This window comes from Orbicella franksi, chromosome 1 (assembly GCF_964199315.1).
Source record: "Orbicella franksi chromosome 1, jaOrbFran1.1, whole genome shotgun sequence".
NCBI lineage: Eukaryota > Metazoa > Cnidaria > Anthozoa > Scleractinia > Merulinidae > Orbicella > Orbicella franksi.
This window is the reverse complement of record NC_138145.1, coordinates 9,081,124-9,102,541: the sequence shown is the minus strand read 5'-3', so window position 1 is coordinate 9,102,541 and position 21,418 is coordinate 9,081,124. Positions and strand designations below refer to the sequence as shown.

At 39.2% G+C, this 21,418-nt stretch overlaps 2 protein-coding genes across 2 annotated transcripts; one reads left to right on the top strand and one right to left on the bottom strand.

The window, feature by feature from the left end:
- The first annotated feature begins 22 nt into the window (after positions 1-22).
- Positions 23-684, top strand: LOC145488364 (5'-deoxynucleotidase HDDC2-like). The gene has a single exon (XM_081467216.1). The coding sequence runs from the start codon at positions 121-123 to the stop codon at positions 682-684; it is 564 nt and encodes a 187-aa protein (XP_081323342.1). The 5' UTR covers positions 23-120.
- A 958-nt stretch (positions 685-1,642) lies between these two features.
- LOC145488336 (hamartin-like) lies at positions 1,643-21,372 on the bottom strand. Its single transcript, XM_081467179.1, has 17 exons — positions 20,041-21,372; positions 19,821-19,910; positions 17,615-17,677; positions 15,473-15,617; positions 13,771-13,925; positions 13,301-13,374; positions 11,139-12,647; positions 10,201-10,247; positions 8,562-8,728; positions 8,081-8,157; positions 7,649-7,702; positions 7,323-7,419; positions 6,811-6,906; positions 6,429-6,570; positions 5,591-5,679; positions 4,892-4,960; positions 1,643-4,216 (listed from the first exon to the last, which is right to left on the bottom strand). The coding sequence occupies exons 1-17, from the start codon at positions 20,278-20,280 to the stop codon at positions 4,100-4,102; spliced, it is 3,231 nt and encodes a 1,076-aa protein (XP_081323305.1). The 5' UTR covers positions 20,281-21,372; the 3' UTR covers positions 1,643-4,099.
- Positions 21,373-21,418: the final 46 nt, after the last annotated feature.

Sequence of the window (21,418 nt, the reverse complement as noted above, 5' to 3'; positions counted from 1 at the left end):
CGACGCACCTAGATCCCATTCTCCTCTCTACCTCGTCAAATAACGCCTTGTGAAAAACTGTTTGAAAGAGGATATTTGTGCATAGTGTTGGAAACATCTTATCGGTTATTTTTTACGAGTATGGCTGATCTTCTTAAATTTATGTCTTTAGTCGGAAAGCTGAAGTCCACCAAACGTACCGGCTGGGTTTACCGTGGCGTCAAATCGCCTGAAAGCGTTTCAGATCACATGTACCGCATGGCTATTATGAGTTTTCTGCCGACTGGACGTGAAGAGGGTACAAACATCAATCGCGATCATTGCATTAAACTCGCACTGGTCCACGACATGGCGGAATGCATTGTTGGTGATATCACGCCATTCGATGGAGTCAGCAAGGAGGAGAAACACAGAAGAGAAAAGCAAGCTATGGAGAATTTGTCGAGTTTGGTTGGTGAAGAAGTGGGGAAGGAATTCCTACAACTTTGGCAGGAATATGAAGCCCAAGAGACTGAGGAAGCCAAATTTGTGAAGGATTTGGATCGATTTGAAATGATTCTACAAGCACATGAATATGAAGACAGCGAAGGAAAGCCGGGCTGGCTTCAAGAGTTCTTTGACTTCACCACGGATAAATTCCAGCATCCAATTGTCAAAGATTGGGTACAAGAGCTTAATAAGTTACGGAGTCAGTCAAAAGAATAAATCAGCATAAATCAGGCTTGTGTTTTCAATGAGGAGGGATCATCAATGTTATTACTAATAATTTACTCGATGTCAAAGTTTTGTTATTTACTGTAAGGCACCATTGTGTGTGCCTAATATGCATATAGTGAAATAGAGATGAGATTTTCATTTGCATTGCATTTCTGGTTACAGAAATAGGGTATGCGATTAATCGTCAATGGAACTTGGTGATTTTATTAGTGTAGACAGTATTGTTGATGGTATAAAACTTTGTTGTTTTGTTTCTTCATCCTTGAGGAATTATTCCAAAGGAGAGTAGACTACGAGTAGTCCCCCTTTCGCTTTAATAGTCCGTCGTGCGTGACGCGAAAGAAAACTGCGAGCAAAAGATGGCCGCGCGAAATCCTGGGGGCGAGGAGCCATGTCGCGTGGCATGGACGTAGAAAAGCGTTACGTGACAATCCAAATAACCGACGCAAAGAGACTGGCACAGCTGTATAAAGAATCAGCAGCGGACGGCAGCCCACTTTTGGTTGGGGGTTAACAGGCTAGGGGCTAATCTTCTTGGGGGGTTAAATGACCTGCATCCCTTGCATCTGACAGAAAATAGCACTTCAGCTACAATCGTGGACAAAATAAATGAAAAATTAAGACCACCCCCCCCCCTCCCCAATTTCACTGATGGCAAAAATGGCGCGCTTTGGGTTTAGCGCCCGTTCATCATTGATTCGGGGGGATGGGTGGTTTTACTTATTTTATTCTGTGCAAGATTGTAGCCTTGAAAAAAATTACCATTTGTTTCAACTTTGCCGTCCACGCTAATTTTCCTTACTCGTAACCAGCCTTGTTTGTTCTTGGTTTATTACCAGTTCCCGTAGGCCAGGTCGCGCGGTCCGGGGGTTACCTTGCAATGGCCTAGGATCCCACCCACGGAGAAACAGAAATACTCGTAAGCACCAGTCGCCCCATGCTACAGAAGGTAAGCGCCGTTGGTATGGACCTCTTGGCCTGATGCTGGCTTAACGTTCTACCCTTTATAGCTAATTTTGTACAACAGAAAAATGACTCAAAATATTATGGCATAGCTCTTTAATACAGTCGTCAACCTAAAAAGCAAATTTCTTATCCTAAATAACTTAAACCACTGCTGTCTAACATCACAGCATTATATTTCTGTACTGTATTTCAACACATTGGAATACCTCATTTCTATATTTCTCTTGAGACCGAATAGTTATCTTTCTGTGTCCTAAAGATTCATAAATAATGCCTATTTTCGCCTGCTTTCGTTGAACATTTTATTAAGAGCCAATTTTCACGCAGCACCCCTCAATCGTATTTTTAAACAGTTGGATGAAAACAACGTTGTATGGCAGCTAAGTATATATGACAAAACATCGCACATACATGTGACTTGTCTACAGGTAGGTCCTTCAGGTGTATGTCCTTCTATACATCTGAGGACAGGATAACTGTTGACCTGAAGTTACATGTTAACTATTCTGAAGAGAAGTTTAAAAACAAAAAAAAAAGAGTCGTTCAATTGTATTTCCTTACTGTAAAGAACTGTGGGGAAAAAAAAAAGATTCTGTCCTCATCAAGCGTGACCGCACATGAGTTCGCAGAGAATTGTGACAGTAGTGATAGTATACGGTAGTCTCAAAATGTTTGCATTAGATATTTGAATGCACTGCTGCGGTAATCCTGGTTTTAGCACCCGATCAATCAATTCTTTAACTCTTTAATGCACTGAGCAGTGACCAGTTCAACTCGTCATCAATGCTTTCAAACCAGTAAGCCTCCCGCCAGTCTGGATACACACCAGTCGATTGGCAATGCACTCATATCCTGTCTTGCAATCCATGGAATGTATGCGCCTCGCTACTACAGGCATCCACCCAGTATTAAAGACACTCAGGGCTTTCACAAGAGCATTAGCATCCTGCTTTGGTAACCAGTAACTGCAGTGAAGACACCCAGCCACACACAGTTGCAATGATCCAAAGACCACCACGGTACTTTGGTTGTGTCACCATCCCATCAAAGGTCAATGACAGTGCTGTATGCAGTGGGTGACGATCTGGCAAAATTCACTGAAGATTACTAATAACGAAAACCAATATTACAAGCACTTCCATGTAGCAGCAAACGCAAAACCTAGTTGTAATGTTAGCGCCAAAATATACTGTGTGCTAAAGCAAAACATTCCCTGCATTTAATTTGAAAAATGTTCGAGAAGAATTCAGCTTCTTCTTAAAATTCATATGACATAAGTAACAATGATGAGTGTTTTTTTTTTTCTGGTAACTTCAGAGCATACAATAATTATTGCTGTATTTGGTTGTGTGCACAATTTAGGGCATTAAGCCCAACCTCGTTGCCAGGATCTCTTTCCCCCGGTAACAAGGTTGCATTACGCTTCAAAGGTGAATTAAAGACTGTCACACAAAGCCTGGCCAATACAAAGGAGCAGATGAAAGTTCTTTCTAAAACTGACGCCAAAAAATAATTGACATCCCCACGCGCATTGAACTAAACAACAGAATTATGCTCCCATCCACAAAAAAATATGCTTTCTTGTTCCCTTGCATAAGAATTTATGCAGAGACCCCCCTCATAAATGGCCCCCAATTTAAAATTCTTTTGTATGCATTTAAATTAGCCTCATAACCTTGTTTGATAGTAAAAAAAATATTTTGAATTGTCAACTTAAAAACGAGGTTAGTAAGGCTAATGTTGATACAGTCGAACCTCACAAAAGCGACCACCCAAAATGTCTAGCCCAGGTGGTCGCTTACGAGAATTTAGACCATATTGGGTCAAAATTCGCCTCATTAGCATATGGTAACTGCAGAGGCTTACCCCATGTTTTAACTGTTTCATTCATGTGAAAAGTCAATTTCGAGAAAAAATCCGGTATTTCCCATTGAGAAATTTCCGTCTCTTGCACTACTCAGGAGTGCGATAATGTTGCAACACCTTATTATCCAATTTTCCCTCTATTATCTATCAAGTGGTCACTTACGGGAGGTAAAAACAAAAGATATTTTATAACTTTTAGCTCTAAAAGTGGTCGCGGTCGCTTACGAGAGGTGGTCACTTACAAGAGGTTCCAAATATAGTGATTTACTTGGAAACTTTTGGTATTTTGGAAAACTGGTCCCGAGGAGAGGTGGCAGAAATTTATGCAAAGGGTCTACACCATAATTTTAGAATTGCTTATTAGAAGAAACTATGGATTCAAGTAGGCCAGACTGAGAAGGTTTCCGTGAGTGACCACAGAATTAAGGAATAAACTAGCTACACTGTACATATTACATCTGGTTAGTAAGCTTTACCAACAAACAGAAGCCTGTTGTGGAATGTACTTCAATACAGATAAATAATTTTAGGATGATGCAGATTACATTAAACTATATTATTTAAATATGTTCTAAGAGTAGTGCTCCATTTTCTCTTTTTCACTGTCCACGGATGACTGCAGATCAAGGATATAAGACTCTATGGATTGAGTTATCTTCTTTTGGGCATTATATTTTTCTTCAAGGCTCTAGAGAAAATAAAAAGAAGTATATATTTTTAGACCACCATTTAAGTACAAATACAATAAGTACAAACAGCAAAAGAAGTTAGAGAAAAAACAACAGCGCTTGCGCTTGCAGGTGTGGCAAATCTTTCATAAAACATGTACAAAATTCACGAGTGACCTCTACGTTAACTCCAATGGAACTTGTGAGATCTCTGGCACTAGACCACACAGACAATGTCGAGGTGGCGTGGCCTAGTGGTTAGGGCACTGGATTAGTGATCTGGTGGTCCCAGTTTCAAATTCTTCTCACTACTGCTAAATGGATTTGTGTTTGGTGGTCAGGAATTCAACACTTCAACACCTTGTTACTAGCCAACTGGCCAGCCGCGGTGTGCCAACCTCCATCCAGTTGGGATTTTTAACACGTTTTCAGTTCTACAGTACTTAGAATATTTGTTTCTTGATTTACATCAGGGTAATGTCGTGAATCAGCACAGCAGTGCTTAACACTGACACTTAAAGACAGTGATTTATTTTCCTTATTTATTTTTTATTTAATTTTATTTTAGTCAAATAGCATTATTAATCCATCTGGCAAGCTGTACACATGCCTTCTGGTCCATTATCCTCACAAAAGAATGTAACTTAGAGCATCACCCATGAAGTAATGCACTGTGCGTATTTCCTGCACATCACCTGTATCTTGCCAAGGTAAGTTCCTTTCAGTCCTTCAGTGAATTTCTTGAGTTCTCTCAGTTCCATATCCTGCAACATTTTAAGCGATCAAATCATATTTTTTACCACAAAGTAATCCATGTTAGTGTCCTTAAGTTCTTTCACTTCTTTTTGTCTACCCAGCACTTCAGATGACCGCTACAGCTGTGGTACTAAGCAGCCGTCATGCCTTGAAACAACGGCAATTTTTAGTGACTTCCGGACTTGTCCAGTCAAGACTCTCAGGCATGTGAAAAGTTAGGGCAAACATTTCAAGTACACGCTACACAATTAAAAATAGTGAACTGATTCAACTTTTCTACATGTAAGCTGAAGATTAAAATTTCCTTTGGCCTTAGAACTTAAGAATTGTATTTATTTATTTACTTAGTAGTAATAAGTGTTTCCATGATAGACTTTTACATGTGTTAACATGTACATAGGGAACCCAGTATTGAGTACAGCTGTAAGTCCATAAAAATGTGTGCAAGCAGGAGCGTTGAGCCCAATCCAAAATTCTACATCTACATTTGACATTTGCAATTTTCTATTTGCCAGAAGCTCTCTTGAATGTCTACAACTAAGCAGCATTTAGGCTCAAAACACGTCAGTAGGACCCCCAAGTTTTTCTAATGCCTGACAAAAAAATATAAATGTAAATTCAAACAAAAACTGCTATACCTTGCTAGAAACAAGTGTCTCCATGTCTGCAAGTTTGGACGTTATGGCCTCTAGTTCAGCTTTCTGCCTTTTCACTGTTTGCTTTGCAACTGGGAAAAAAGAATACACACAGACATACTCATTTTTTAATATTATGACTCTTACAGACTCATCCTTTTTGTGCCACGCCAGTTGAGATTTAACCAAAAGTTCCTACTGTCAACCTTATTCTCCTTCCAGATTGCAATACAGTGTTATTAATGAGAATTTCAGGGTTGATTTTTTTTATTTTATTTAATTTAATAATCTGCATGTGCTTACAGGTACAGTATTGACATTGTTACAAGAGCAGCATTTACATTATTACAAGTGCTAATTATAATATATAAGTAATATAATACAATATAATATAATATAATATAATATAATATAATATAATATAATATAATATAATATAATATAATATGTGTTTACAAGTACAGTATTTACATTGTTACTAGTGCCAATTATAATATTTAAGTGAAATACGTGTGTATACAAGTGCATGTCACTTATAATGCTTTGGAGGAGGGGTGTTTTTTCCTATTTAATCATTAAGAAAGATGTTCTATTCTGTATTTGCTTAACACTTTATCAACGAAAGTGGAGAGGTGAATAGCTATTCAATTTCAGGGTTGATGATTTTGTTTATTTTCATCAATGACTTGCTAGAGCAACAATTTATCAGTAACGAAAAAGTGATTAAATCATTCAAGTTACGGGGCTATCACACGGAAGAAATGAAAGTGGTTTTACAACAACACTAACTGTAAACATGCACACAGTACTGTAAATTCTCTGTACCAATACTGCCCTGTACCTGCCAGTTCTCTGTGACAACCATGTAACTGCAGATTGCTCTCAGGATTCTGTCCCTCAGCCAGAGCAAGTTTTTGAATTACATCTTTTTGTTGTTGGTTTAATTCCCCCATAATTAGAAGTTCCTTGACAAGGTGATTCACCTGAATACAGAACAAAGATAAGACTTTTATATTTTGGAAGTCTGTGATAAAGTTCCAAGTCTTGTTAGGCACCTTGTACTCTGCAAGAAAGCCCTAGGTTCCCTCTTGTCTCTCATCAAGCAGAAAGAGAACTAGGGAATCTCTGTCTTGCTGGGTGTACACCTTCTTGAATCCCTTACAAAATGTGTAAGAGGAAATTACAAATGAACCAGAAGATGAATATAAAAGTTTACAAGGTACCTGCTCTGATAATTGGTCTTTTTCTGATACTTCCACTTTGAGTCGATCCAGCTCATTTTCTAATGTGAACACTTTTGCTTTCACCTGGTTAACCTCCTATAATTTAATCAAAAGATCATCAATTTTAACATTATTTTTGCAAAACACATCACTTCCATGTGTAAAGTAAGCCAGTGTCAACTTGATGCTTGCAAGAATACAATAAGAATACAATAAGACTATAAGTAAGAATAAAGAATACAACAGGAAGTCAGCTCAAAAGGCTGTGTTCATGAGCAGGCTAACAAACTTGCAGTGTCAACCGTTTCTGTCACATCATGTCTGAGAACCATAAAAATATTCTAACTGAACTTCTTAACCTTCAGCTCAAAAATGGAGATGAGTCATCCTACCCTCCACCGTGAACTACAGTACATATACTAGTGGCATACTGTGTAGCTTAGCATGACATACAGTACTAGTTGCACACGTTCAAAACTGAAACATTTCTATTTACGTTGTGCACTACTTACTGACTGTTTTGTATCAAACTCTTCTTGCTGAGCTTTAAGCTTGTCAAGGAGCTCCTCTTGAGCATATTTCAGTTGAGAATTTTCATTCAACAAATCCCTGAACACCAAGAAAAATATGATCAGAGTTAAAAACTATTTATATTGAGTGATTTACTCAGTATTCAAGAATTAGACTGGTACAGTACCTGTAGCTCCTTACACCGACATGCTCAACTGACACACTCATTGGGTATTGCTCCTCCAGAAGCTGTTAAAAGCTTCCATATGTAATCTAACAATTTGTTGGAGCCAATACACAAAACAAATGTAATACAAGAATATCTCACCTCAGTTGCAACCTTTGCTGGTGATCCCAACTAGAGGAATTTTCTTTAAATTTCCTTTAGTGCAAAAACACATCTTTAGACATGATTCATACATGTACAAAATTCAACCCTATGTTCCATTAAAGTGGGGTTTACTTTGCATCTTCATCAGCATGTACAATAAATTTAAAATGTTTCTCTTGAATAAATAATTTATTACTTGCAAGAGGAAGAGTGGTTGTGTGGTTCAGGGTGCTGGAATTGAAACCTGGAGATCCCTGGTGCAAATACTCCATCCTGCACGAGTGCCATTAACTGGATGTGCTCTGAGCCATTCCGACGTAAACTTGTTAGCAATGCTATGTGCATGTCAATAGCCAAGTGGTAAACCTCCACCAACCAGAAATAAGAGAGGAATTTGTACAGACTTATTAACACTTCTCATTGCCAAACCTGTTTTCTTCTACTTGTGTATTGAGTGCATCGGTCAGTTCCCTCATTTTATCTTCTTGTAGTCTCAATTGATCTTTCTACATTGTAACAAAAGATAAGCAAATAAAAATCATGTAATGCATTGCTATTGATAAGAAACTAAATAAAAACTCTCTCCTGATTTTGGAGCAGTTTAATATAACACAGAGTTGAATGAGTCATTTCTTACACAGAAACAAGCAAACCAAGCTTAGGAACAGTCTACATGTAATCCATGATGATGAATGCCTTTTAATTAACAAACTTCTGAAAGTGCATGTTGTGTACAGTTACATGTAGCTACAAGTAAGTATTTAGAATAATAAAGGGCAACATCATACATGTAGAATCACAACCATGACATCCCCTGGCTGATGATTTTCTTTCTTCTCCCCACTAGTCTTATAAAAGTGTCTTGATCTTGCAAAGAGAAATTACATGTAGCCTTCAATCATTGACTTACAGTGGCCAGAAGTTCTTCATGGTATTGTGCAGCCTTAAATGTCTTGCCTATAAGTCTTCTGTTACGGATAGCATGCAGATCACACTTGTGTCGTTCAAACAGGAGTTGATTATGAAGCAGTTTGACTTGTCCTCTCAGAATTTCCACTTCATCCACAGGGGGGTCACCTAACAAATCAAAGAAAATTTCTGCATTGAAAAAGATAAAAAAAATAAACAAAAGATGTGAAGGTACAGTGTACAGATTCAATGAAACAGCAGTTTTTCCTAAATCAGCAAATCAAGACTCTCTGCCTGTGTACAATGTACCATTTGAAAGCCACTGATCGGCTTATTTAAGAACTGACATCAGCAGCTATGAAAGAGGTACATGTACCGTATTTACCCGTGTATTAGTCGATCCCGTGTATAAGTCGACCCCCAATGTTTGAGGCCAAAAACTAGATTTTCTTAATTTCCAGGTAAGAATTTCTTGGAAAACTTATGTTGTATTTCTTAAAATTATCTCTCAGCTACCACAGATATGTAAACAAATCACAGCATGTTTCAATGCGCAGTTTTAAAGCTTATTATGGCACGTATACGAGCATTTTACCCAGTTTAGCAACACATGTGCATGCAGACTTTTCGATGATAATTTTTGTAAAATGCTCACAAAAATCAAACGTAAGGATTTCAAACAAGCCTTTTTAAGTGCGAAGAGATTAAAAGTGGCTTTATAAGACAGGCAAAACACCAAAGAAGCTCACGACTTTCAGAACGACGCCATAAACAAAGTGCAAAGCGTGTGTTGGGAACTTGGAAGTCAAGCCTTGAAATCGGTCAAGTACTGGTACAGAAGTCCTCGCACTCGTATCTTGCCAGGTTACCAAGCAGAGAAGTTCCAAGCGCGAAAGATATTTTCTCCGAGCGGCTTTACTACAGCTTTATTTAAAGGAAAAATATTGGTTCTTTATGACAAAATTGAGCCAGTGAGTGTCTACAAGATCCAGGTTAAAATTTAACGAATAAATGTTGATGCATTTTAACTTGAAGCTCTGATATGGAGAGACAGATCGCTAAGCGAACGTACGTTGTAAACTGTGCTGCCGTTTATCACATGTTTGTTAACATTGAAAGACAATTATTATGCTAATTATTTGACTGGCGCTTGGATCTCAAGTTTTGACCCATGTATAAGTCGAGGGCGAATTTTTGGACTGATTTTTAGGTCTTGAAAGGTCGACTTATACACGGGAAAATACGGTAGTTTTTTTTTTGAGAAGTTGTTTTAAAATGTGAAACTGAAAATCTTTCAACACATATCAATTTGACTCAAATATTATAGGTATACCCCTGAACAATAGCTTATTTTGCAGGTCATAGTACACAGCTTGATGAGAAACTGTAAGTCTTGCATTCCATGTGCATCTCAAAAAAGAAATTGGAAAATAGTGGGGGTGGCCAACCATATCTTAGATAGCTGGAGGGGGTCACAATTTTACATGTATGTTTTCAATGAGCAAATCTTTACAAGACCATTTCCGTGGCAAAAATTAATAGAAATCTCTCAAATGTCCACAAAGTTATGACGTTATGTGCCAAATGGCACTCTTAGGGAGTAAAGGGTTACCGCCTTAGGAAAACAGGGCAGATTATACCTCCAAAATGTGTCCACACTGTCCCAGCTTGACTGACCAGAGGAATCCTGATAATTGAATGAGAACATCACAAGTCAATGCCACGTCACATACACAGTAACTCAGTAACTCAGTTAAATGTTAATGACGTACCAAGGTACAAAGCACACAGTACTTACGGGTGGGTAGATGATTGAAACAGAAAATTGAGAACATTCACCCCTATCTATATAAACCATATACTATCACAAGTATTTATTTAGCAACATTTTTTAAGAAAAAAAGGAACAAAACTTCCTAAGAAGTGATTAATTGGAATAGAAACTACATGTATTTGAGCCAGGAAAGCCCTAGAAACAATAGCAGAAAGACGTAAATAACTTACGAGTCAGGCTTTTAAAAGATTGACTTGTAAGTTATTTACATCTTTCTGTTAGTCATTATTTAAACAAAACGTTTTAGTGGCACTAATCTTGTTCACCTGTGACTCCTGTTCCTTGTGGTTTTAGAAGCAATCAAGAATATTCTACATGTGTACAGTACATGCATACATGAATGTAGTAGTAGTTTAAATCCATTTTACCGGATGTTAGAACTTTAAATTTTGTTTTTCATATTCATTAATGCCTGTAAATACTGAAGGTGCATTGCATGTTTTGCTTAACTTACAGTTCCAATATGAGAATCATCTATAGGAGTGCATTGTATAAAGCATAACCAGATTGAAAACAAAGCACAAAATAATTGCTTGAAGAAACATCCATAATCTACAGGGGTTTCATTAGAAGCCAGCAACTGACGAAAATCGCCGCCTACTTTGTCAGAATTTACCTCTTACCGCTGCCTACTCTGTCTGTATTTTCACTCAAATTATTAAAAAGATTCATCAGTTTGCTGCCTACTTTACTTAGCTCAGACAGCTATTTCAAACCTTATTGAAAACCCTGAATCTAACTTACCTTGAAAGCTGACCACAGTGCACACTATTCCCTATCTTCAAGTAATTATCAAGAATTTCCACTGGGCTAGCTCCACACAACTGCTGCTGAAGTCTTGATGACGTTACATCATCGCCATCAGCCATAGAACTGTGTCCACTGTGCTCCTGCTCACTCTGAAATAAAGGTAACAGCTGAGGAAAAGCTGTGAGCAAGTCACATGTATGAGCTGGATAGTGGTTCCGGTGAACAGCAGAAGTAGTGCTGTGAAATTTTGAAATGTCTGTTAAAGCCTCGTCAGATGCTATGCTAGTTTCACTGTTGTTCACCTCCTGCAACTTGTTTTCTAACTCAGCACCGCTTGGTTGCTCATGGTGTTCTTTACTCAGCAATGAGCTATCAGAATCATAACATGGCTGAGATACATGTATGCCTGATTCCTGAACTTCTGTAGACATACAAACATTGGAAGATCCGTTCATAGAATCACTGGGTGTGTTGGATAATGTCACTGCATCTACTGACTTGAGTGACTGACAACCGACAGGCGTCAAAGAATCTGACAAAAAATCTGAACTGATTACATCCTTGTGTGATTCAAATGACTTGAGTTCATTGCTTTCTGAAACAAGACTTTCTTGCCTGCTGAAGTCTCTATATTCCTCCTTGGGTGAAACATTCAAATTACTGCTATCAAATTGTTCTTCACTAGTTCCTGTAAAATTTTCCTTAGTTTGTTCATCTTTAATTTCAAACGTACTCAGTTCACTGCTGGATGGGGAGGTCAATGAGTTACATCCATCATGAAGTGACATTCCCTCATTTTTGTCATTCTCGCATTTTACAGGTTCTTTGGGTGTTGATGTTTGATGACCCCTGATTGCTGCAGGGGCAGATGCAGAACTGTGCTGAGCTAGCACAGAATACAAAGCTCTTGACAACTGTCCCTCATGACTTCTATGCATCCATTCTGATGCACCAGTCTTCCCTCTACTCCCAGTAATTGAGGGGGAGCTTGAGTATCCATGATGATAGCTGGCTACATCATCCCCAAGTGATGTTGTTGGGGACTGCCCTGGGGTGTACACTGCAGCAGGTGTGCTACAGTGAGACTGAGTATTACAAGCCAGCAGCAGATCAGGGTTGCTTGTTGAGGGTGACATCTGGGATGATGGTGGGGTGCTGAGCCCACACACAACTGAAGGACTCCAGTCTGCCGTGATCTCATCACACGACATGACTGGCAAGCTGCATGAATCAGTGCCACTGTCTCCACTTTGTAAAGATTTACCAGTCTGTGTTGCTGAATCAGACATTCGACGTTCTTTTGACCTGCTAATTTCAGGTCCCTGACTATCACATGATCCTGTGAGTATGGAGCTAATAGATTTGTCAGCAAAAAGGTCCTGGCAATTCTGCTTTGATGTCCAAGAGGACATAAAGCCTCCTTTCTCCTGTATTCTATCAATCGGATCCAGAGATAACTTCTTGCACTCTATTACAATGTCATGAGGTTCTTTCTTTCTCCATCTGAAGTTTAATACATTTGCAAGTAATGCAGTCAGGAAAAGTGCATACTGACCACAACAGTTCACATCTACAGAGGTCTGCTTTTACATGTACAGTATAGCAGCTAAGGTCCAACATTGTCAGGCATAAACTTATTTTAAATACATGTAATGCATACAACTAAGTACACTTTAAAAATAATGTTCTAATATGCTAATTTTGATATATTAAAATTCTAACTTGGCTCCAAGGCTTAGGGGGAAAAAATAAAAGACATTCATTCATCCTTCAACCTTGAAGTGATTTCATTGTTTTATTCCCCTAAGCCTCATAGCTGAGTTAGAATTCGAACATATCCAGATTAGCCTATTACAAGCAGATTGTCATACACTGCACAAGTATAAATGAATAATAGTCAGTTCTTGTTATATTAGAGACACATAAGTACAATGTTGTCAATGATATTCTCATCGTCTGCTTCTCCAGGAACAAAGTTGATTCTCAACCTGGGCACTCATGTAAATGAAAGGGTTAAATAAATTAAGAATTAAATAAATTTTGTTCATTTCTAATAACCAGTCACAAATTCATCCAAGATTAATTGCAACACCCCAAGATCATCTGACAATCATACATCAACTGTACTGTACTGAGTAATGAGCCAACTGACTGACCTGTGTTTTTCTGTTTCAGAATGCACTGTTTCAGTGACAAAACATGGGTGAAATCGCACATGCTCCATCATAGGCTGAAAAATATCAAACAAGTTCACTCTTGCAGTATTTATCCAAAGTTGAGGAGACTCCAAAAGAATGATTCAATTTGGAGTTTTGACACAAAAATAAACCCACTGAATCAGATTAACTTTAAACATGATTACAATGTGTACTGTACATGTTGCATAGTGCTACAAGCCCTTTTGTCCAGTTGCCAGTGCTCACAGATACATGCACATGTACACTAATAATGTGAACAAAGAAATCTTAGAACAAATTTGTATGAGTTTTACAAAATGTATAAATTTGGTTTCTGTAACATCAACATTCATCACCATGGTAACATCAAAAACAGTCACAGATACACACTACTGTTACCAACTGGACTTCACTGATACTAATTGCTACATGTATTAAAAACCTCTCACCTTGATAGTGTTTTGATAGAGGCCCTGATTAAGGGATTCACCATACTGAGCTTTTAGATATACCAAGAAGTTGTTTGGGTACATGGCATATAACCGATGAAAAAACATGTACACTGCAACATGCAGGTGAAGAAGGTACACTTCAGGTGCATTGCCTGTGAAGGAGATACGATGCAGTAGGAAATTTCTTTTGTGTTTATTCTTTGCCCATTCAAGGTCACAAAACAATGTTGACTTATATAATTTTATTACAAAATTCAGCTTGTTAGCAAGGCCCGCAATATAGAGCCACAAACAAGAGAAATTATGAATAAACATACTAGTTTAATTTCCTTTGTTTGTGTCTTCTACGCCTAGCTATCAAGCTGAATTTTCATACATCAAAAACAGTCTATAAATATTGTTAGCATTACCCCACTATGGAGATACATATAAACGTGTAAACAACATCAAAAAACAAGGTTGAATAATAGAAGGGGTGACTGGAATAAGTCCTAAGTCGCTCTTGAAAAAAAAAAAAAAAAATGATGCAACTAGGATTGAAATGTCTCCTAGCACAGGGGTTTCAATAATTTTTTGCACTAGAGGGTAGTTTAGAATTAAAAGTGGTTAGTTTCTTTGAAGAAACTAACCTTCAACAGGCCTTCCAAGGGGGGTCCAGGGGGGGGGGGTCCAGGGGCATGCTCCCCTGCAAAATTTTGAAATTCTAGACTCTCGCAGATCCATTTTCCTGTGTTCTGAGGCCTATCTTATGTTGCTTTGTTGTTCCTAGAAGTCAATCAATTTGAAAGACAAGGTTGATAACATGTGGTATTGTAATTCTTCGTATTCAAATTGATTCATGAACAATACGTCATTTTTCACCACGAAAAGAAGCATAGTATTAAAAGTTTAAACACCGAAATTTGTCCCTTTCAATATACTCGACTAATCTTGTGAAGAATCATTCTTGTTTGACCTGTTTTGTTTTGACGCTGGAGCAAAATATTATAATAACGATTGCCTTTTGGAAGCTATTACTATTCATGCTTATTCCCAGTTTCCTCTCGATTTCAGCTGTAGTGCCTGGCACATTTTCTTCACTTTGTATTGAAGCGATTGTTCTCGCGCGTTAGTTTAGACTTTCCTTCATCTTTCGCTGGGTTAACACTAGACAGTTTTTTCTTGTACCTTTCTTTTTCTTTGCCTATAACATTAGACTTATTATGCCAAATTTCTTGAAGAGAATCCTTAGCTGCAAGGAAATTATCTGATCTTAGTTATTGGTGGACAGTTACCTGGGACAGCTACAAGCGGTTAGTCTGCTCATTACAAGTGGGTAGATCTACCCGCTACCCAGCTATTATTGAAACCTCTGTAGCAATTTTGATAATTTGCTCCCTGATTTTAATTATTATTTGAAACAAACTACATTGTATGTACAGTGTACAGTATTCATTATTACTAGGGCTTTATCTAAACATTAATTGAAACCAGAGCATACTATGAAAATCTGTGCCCAGGAGGTATTTCAATGCTGGTTACCTCAAAAATTTCAAAAAGTAACTAGCAGGCATTTTATTTCTTTATTATCCGCAAAACCATTGGTAAGTTCTATTTAACAATCATTCAAGTTTTAGTGTCTAATAATGTACAACATACAATGTAAGTTTTATTCCCGGAAAAATAGACAGTCAGTCAGTTTGATGTAAATGTATAATACCTGATCGACGAGCTCTGAAAGCGGACAGTCTGGAGAATATGTCAAACAAGTCTTGTAAACAATGACCAATGGAGGCAGGAACAAGAGGTAATAGAGTAGTGATGGTCAAAATACCACTTGTTAAAACCAATACGTCTGTGTCGCCCTAAATGGAGAACATTACATGTATAAATACATAATTTAGCATCACAGAAGTTTCTGTTTCACAGCACAGAAAGACACTGTCAAATATACAAAAGCTGCATTAAAATCCTGGGTGGAGAGTGGCAATGCAAGGATTAGATGTACAGTAGCTGTAAGTTTTTAGACCAAGAATACAACACAGTGACTCTGGTCAGTGTAAAGACCATAAGGTCACAATGTCTCCTTCAAGATACAAACAAAAGAGAAGTTCACATAATTGTAAATAATTAACAAAGGCAATATTAATTCAATGCAGGCTTGCCTTAGCCTGCAAACAGTCTCCCAGCGAGCACACACAAAAAAAGAATTTGGTGAATGAAGCAAGGGAGGCTGTATACATTCTATCGATGATGTCACCATTCCATGATACCAAAATCTGGTATCATGATCTGATTGGTTAAATCGCTGATTGGTGACATCTTTAAGATAAACATTTGACAGATCTTTGTAAGATGTAGTTGAAATTAACTGCCCTACACTGTACATGATTCTTGCGGTTCACGACAATTGTGCATTTGCCATACTCATTTAATTTTCGGCTTTACATGTAGTCCGCACATGTTTCTGAAGGGCACTTTATGCTGTGTGATAAGGAGGAATTTTAAGTACAGTGGAGCCGTTTGACTGTGCTGAAGAGTTTTTTGTTTTGTTTTCTTCTTCTTCTTCTCCTCCTCCTCCTCCTCCTCCTCCTCCTCCTCCTCCTCCTCCTCCTCCTCCTCCTCCTCCTCCTCCTCCTCCTCCTCCTCCTCCTCCTCCTCCTCCTCCTCCTCCTCCTCCTCCTCCTCCTCCTCCTCCTCCTCCTCCTCCTCCTCCTCCTCCTCCTCCTCCTCCTCCTCCTCCTCCTCCTCCTCCTCCTCCTCCTCCTCCTCCTCCTCCTCCTCCTCCTCCTCCTCCTCCTCCTCCTCCTCCTCCTCCTCCTCCTCCTCCTCCTCCTCCTCCTCCTCCTCCTCCTCCTCCTCCTCCTCCTCCTCCTCCTCCTCCTCCTCCTCCTCCTCCTCCTCCTCCTCCTCCTCCTCCTCCTCCTCCTCCTCCTCCTCCTCCTCCTCCTCCTCCTCCTCCTCCTCCTCCTCCTCCTCCTCCTCCTCCTCCTCCTCCTCCTCCTCCTCCTCCTCCTCCTCCTCCTCCTCCTCCTCCTCCTCCTCCTCCTCCTCCTCCTCCTCCTCCTCCTCCTCCTCCTCCTCCTCCTCCTCCTCCTCCTCCTCCTCCTCCTCCTCCTCCTCCTCCTCCTCCTCCTCCTCCTCCTCCTCCTCCTCCTCCTTCTTCTTCTTCTTCTTCTTCTTCTTCTTCTTCTTCTTTCTTTTTTTTTTGAGGTAAAAGTTCCCCATGGTTTCGGAAGTTATCTCCATGTCCCTTTGGAGAGTTTGAGACCTCTGTAATTTGCCACGTGCTTATTTATAATTTGTTTAAGTTCATCTCTATTGCAAAATATGTTTTAAGCTCTCCAGGTATCAACTCTGGAGGGACAAAGTTTGAAATAATCCATGAACATGTTGCTTACTTGCACTCTACACGTATATATATTAAATGTGTATGATGTTGGGCCTAGCTGTTTGATGAGAACTGTTTGTAAAGAAAAAAAAAAAAAAAAAAAAAAAAAAAAAAACCAGAAAAGCTTCTTGACAGGTCTAATTACCTCATTGGGCCTAGCTGTTTGATAAGAACTGTTTGTAAAAAAACAAAAAAAACAAAAAAAAAACAGAAAAGCTTCTTGACAGGTCTAATTACCTCATTGACTGATCAATTTGTTGCAGGCTAATCACTGAGGGCAGCTAGGCACATCAAAAGCAAAGTCTACAGGCTCAACTGACTTGATCGCTTTGCTGTCCAAATTTTTCAGCTTCATGCTCATCGGCTGGCTTTGCTTGCCAAACTTTTTTCTGTCCTCGCCGAGAGCCTGTTCGCAGGTTAAGCTTGGCTACTGACTACAATTCAAGCCTAGTTACTAACAATACTTTTTACCTTCATACACTTCAGAAGACTTTCAAACAATGATGTTTTAATAATCTTGTATAACCAGGAAGGCTGAAAAAAAAAAACATTCACTGTATTAAAATCTAGACAGGAAAAGGACAGTGAGGAAGATGACCTTATTTACATGTACGGCTATAATGTAAATGTTAGACATGAACAATATGACACACAGTTTAAGTTGAATGGTAATAACAAGTTTTGTGAAAATGTACAAAGAAATCATTTGGAGTAATTATAGCTTCCATTTCTGGGGCTTTAAATTTTATCTAAAGCAAGTCCTTAGCTGTCTAGTGGGAGGTAAGTGCTCTCTTTCCATGATAAAGCGAATACTCCAGTAACATGGTAAAGTTTACATACGAGCCAAGTGGTCCACCAGGCCTGAGCTTATCCTGGTTTCTACTTCCCCCTGGATGGGATGCTAGTCCATCGCCAGGTTACCCGCAGCATTAAGTTTGCCGCTACCCATTCATACACCTGGGTGGAGAGAGGTGCTGTGAGAGTAAAGTGTCTTGCCCAAGAACACAACACAATGTCCCCGGCCAGAGCTTGAACCCAGACTGCTCAATCCGGAGACAAGCGCACTAACCATGAGGCCACTGCACCTCCCACAAAGTAACATACAGTGCACGTTATTGTAGCAATGAACCAATAAACCCAGCAAGAGATGAGTTCAAAACATCATGTTACAAAGACTTGACTAACAGTTATTAGGAAAATATGCAAATGCACACAAGCAGGCAAAGAACTTAAAATGTACTGCATGAACTAATCACACTCTTAGTCATGCGACCAGAAGTGGCTAATACAGCAAACTGGGTACTGTATATTAGACACACATATAGTTGCGACCTTTAATGAATTTATGAGATTCAGTACAAACTTTATCTAGAAGAACTTGAAATTTATGCCTTGGTGTGCGCAAGTACAGTTTGAGGTAAATCAAAAATGTTGCTTACAACTGCGAATCGCATCCAAAAACCTCAGAGAAGATCTGGGGATCTTTTGTGCAGGCTTACATGATGTACTACCCCTGTTACCAGTACTGTATAGGCTTTGTTTTAAGTGGTTCAATTTAAGGTATGCACGACCACTGATTAATTTAGATGGTTTTATTTAAATTCATAATATGTTTGTTGGGGTGTGCCAAATAAAGTGGATTTGGCTATTTTTTTGGGAATCGGAATGGCGGCGTAATGTTGTCTTGACATTTTAAAGATGGCCGGGAAATTTCAGCATTGTTAAGGAAATCAGCAGAACATGTATCTTGTCATATCCTGAAGCCCGCCCACTTCCTTTCCAGTAATTAGGAAACACTGTTTCCTGAACAGTGTACATGTGGCAATCATTCCTCTAACTTGCCTGTAATTATATTGTGACATACATTGTCGGAGAAATCGTACACTGTAACATTATTTGAAATGAACATGCCCAGTGATTGATAGATGTGTTTTTTTCTTAGAGCAAGCATTGCACACAGTAGAGAGTAGTTTAACTTTTTGTAACGATTTCCGCAGCAAAAACAAATTTGCAAGACCTATTCATTTCCAGAATTGCTGCATACAGCAAGGTTTCATGCAACTTGTCTTGAAAAGGTGCAACAATATTGCAAAACATGTTATCAGAAAAATTACCTAATGTACATTACATATAACAGGCCTTTAGGAATGGTTACTGTAGTGGTAGGATCTAATTATTAAGCTTACACATGTTGTTTGTGACAGGTTTTTCACAATATAAATAACCCCTTTAACCACTTTTTAGGTGTCCATTTTACAGCTAAAAAAGAAAGACATTTTGGGACCTTGGCTACTGTCCACATGACAAAAGATGTTGGGTTTGACAGCAGTCACATTCTGAAGCTTCCCTGACTTCAAAGTCTTAAAATAGATAGGATCAGACCACCAAACCACGAGACTTAATTAGTTAATGGAAAACCAGCACAATAACTACCAGGTTAAAAGAGTGATGACTTGCCCACACGATAAAACGAAAAAAGTGATCCACACGTTCGGTTTCTGTGATGCGCAAAACACGTGTGAAAATAAATTCACGCGGCTTAAAGAGCTGAAATCAAGTTGTCCCAAGCCTTCAAACAAAAATTGATCCCATTTACAAAAAGTCTGGCATTTTAGAAATAAAGATTAATTATGTTACATATTAAATTTCCTTTCCACATAATTGTTTTTTTAAATACCTGTTTTCGTACGATGTGTCCCAGTAGTGTTAAGGTGTCCAAACGGGAAGGCGAGTGTCGCAGGCAATCGTTCATTTTCTCAAATAATGCCTTTCAAAAGAAGGTAAGCAGAATTAAATTGCAGTTTGTAGAGAGATCTTTAGCCAGGAAACAAACATCCTCTTCAACAGACATACAACGTAAACCTACAGATTTGTCACATACTCACATATCAGCTTACCTGTGCACGAGCCTCGTGTATGCTGCTCAATATCTGCAAGCAAGCAGGAGAGCGCGTTTTCAAGTAATAATCCACCATTGCGTTTAGCAGACCAGGATCACGAGATGAGTGAAGATTTCCTTGAATCCGCGCCTTAGTTTCTTCTATAGTCTTAATGTTCTCTGCATCGAGATCGCCCAAGGAAAACTCTCCCTGAGTGGAGCTCGGCAGCACAAAAGCGTCCACGGCTGCGTTTGACATGGCTGGCTAAAACGTTCTCTGCACGTTCTCTGGCAGACTTGTGAAAAGTAAATATAGCTGAGGCATTGCTCCACGCGGCAACTCCGTAGTTGCCTTCATTCATCGCCAAAAAACCGAACGACTTGAGGCACGTATCTCATCTAAATCGTCGTCTGTCGCCATTTTTGTTTGATTTTTTTTTTGAAGTCACGTGCTGTCAGGGCATACTTTTGTTACAAATACCGCAAACCACTAAGCGTCTTCAGTCACGTAACATATTACGTAGTTGGTCACGTAAGTATCCAATGGGGGCGAAAAAACGAACGTGAAAATAATAGTGCACGAGTTTTAGCCGTACGCCAGGTTCCTAGCCCGGGGAAGGGGGAGGGGGGCGTTATTTGGGAATTACTGGGTGGGGATGTGCCGCTGGGACCCTGGAACCCTTAGCCTATACCAGAGCTAGTTCAGCTGAATTGTTGAGGCTGATTTGCGTAAATTTAAACTTGCCGGTTTGATTTTTTTATATTTTTGAGGGGCAATTCCTGGTTTCCTTACTCTAGATAAAATCTGCAACCAACCAGTCAGTTTTGTGAAAAATAATACCTTATTCTAGACCCAAACGCTCTGATTTATATACCCTATCCTAGGAGTAAACTGCTTGAAAACCATACCCTTCACAGCGGCACATACCCATATAGCCCATATATGGCAGTACCTCCCCCCCCCCCCCGATATTGCCCCGCTGTGTATACAAGAAATTTCGGTGCGAAGACACTTTTTCACACAAACCCTCTGGGCTCATACGTCAGTTGCATCCATCCGGCCACATAAGCAAACCACTGAATGACCACTGAATATAAAACCAAGAAAGCCTCTCAGCGGGGCAGGGGGAGCCTTTATTTTCGTAACAGTGAAAAAACAGTGAAATACCGAGAAAAATTCATGCTTACCAAAGTATCCCAAAGTATAAATAGCCTGCGAATAGGCTCCCGGTAAGGACGGAAAAAATTCGGCGAGCGAAGCGAGCCGACGAGTTATTTACAGTCTACCTTTCTTTAAAGCAGGGCTAAGGATGCCCAGAAAGCTGTGCAGTACGTTTTTCGTTCTCTTAAACCCGCGCGCAATCTCGTTCCTCGAGTCTCGAAGACTCTGCGTAATG

What these genes read in the sequence shown, in the direction of transcription:
- LOC145488336 (XM_081467179.1), bottom strand. Translation starts at nt 20,280, where the DNA reads ATGTCAAACGCAGCCGTGGACGCTTTTGTGCTGCCGAGCTCCACTCAG. An exon ending in TACACGAGGCTCGTGCACAG is followed by an intron (nt 19,911 to 20,040) that starts GTAAGCTGATAT and finishes TTCTTTTGAAAG; the next exon opens with GCATTATTTGAGAAAATGAA. An exon ending in ACACAAGTAGAAGAAAACAG is followed by an intron (nt 7,703 to 8,080) that starts GTTTGGCAATGA and finishes TTTGCACTAAAG; the next exon opens with GAAATTTAAAGAAAATTCCT.
- LOC145488364 (XM_081467216.1), top strand. Translation starts at nt 121, where the DNA reads ATGGCTGATCTTCTTAAATTTATGTCTTTAGTCGGAAAGCTGAAGTCC.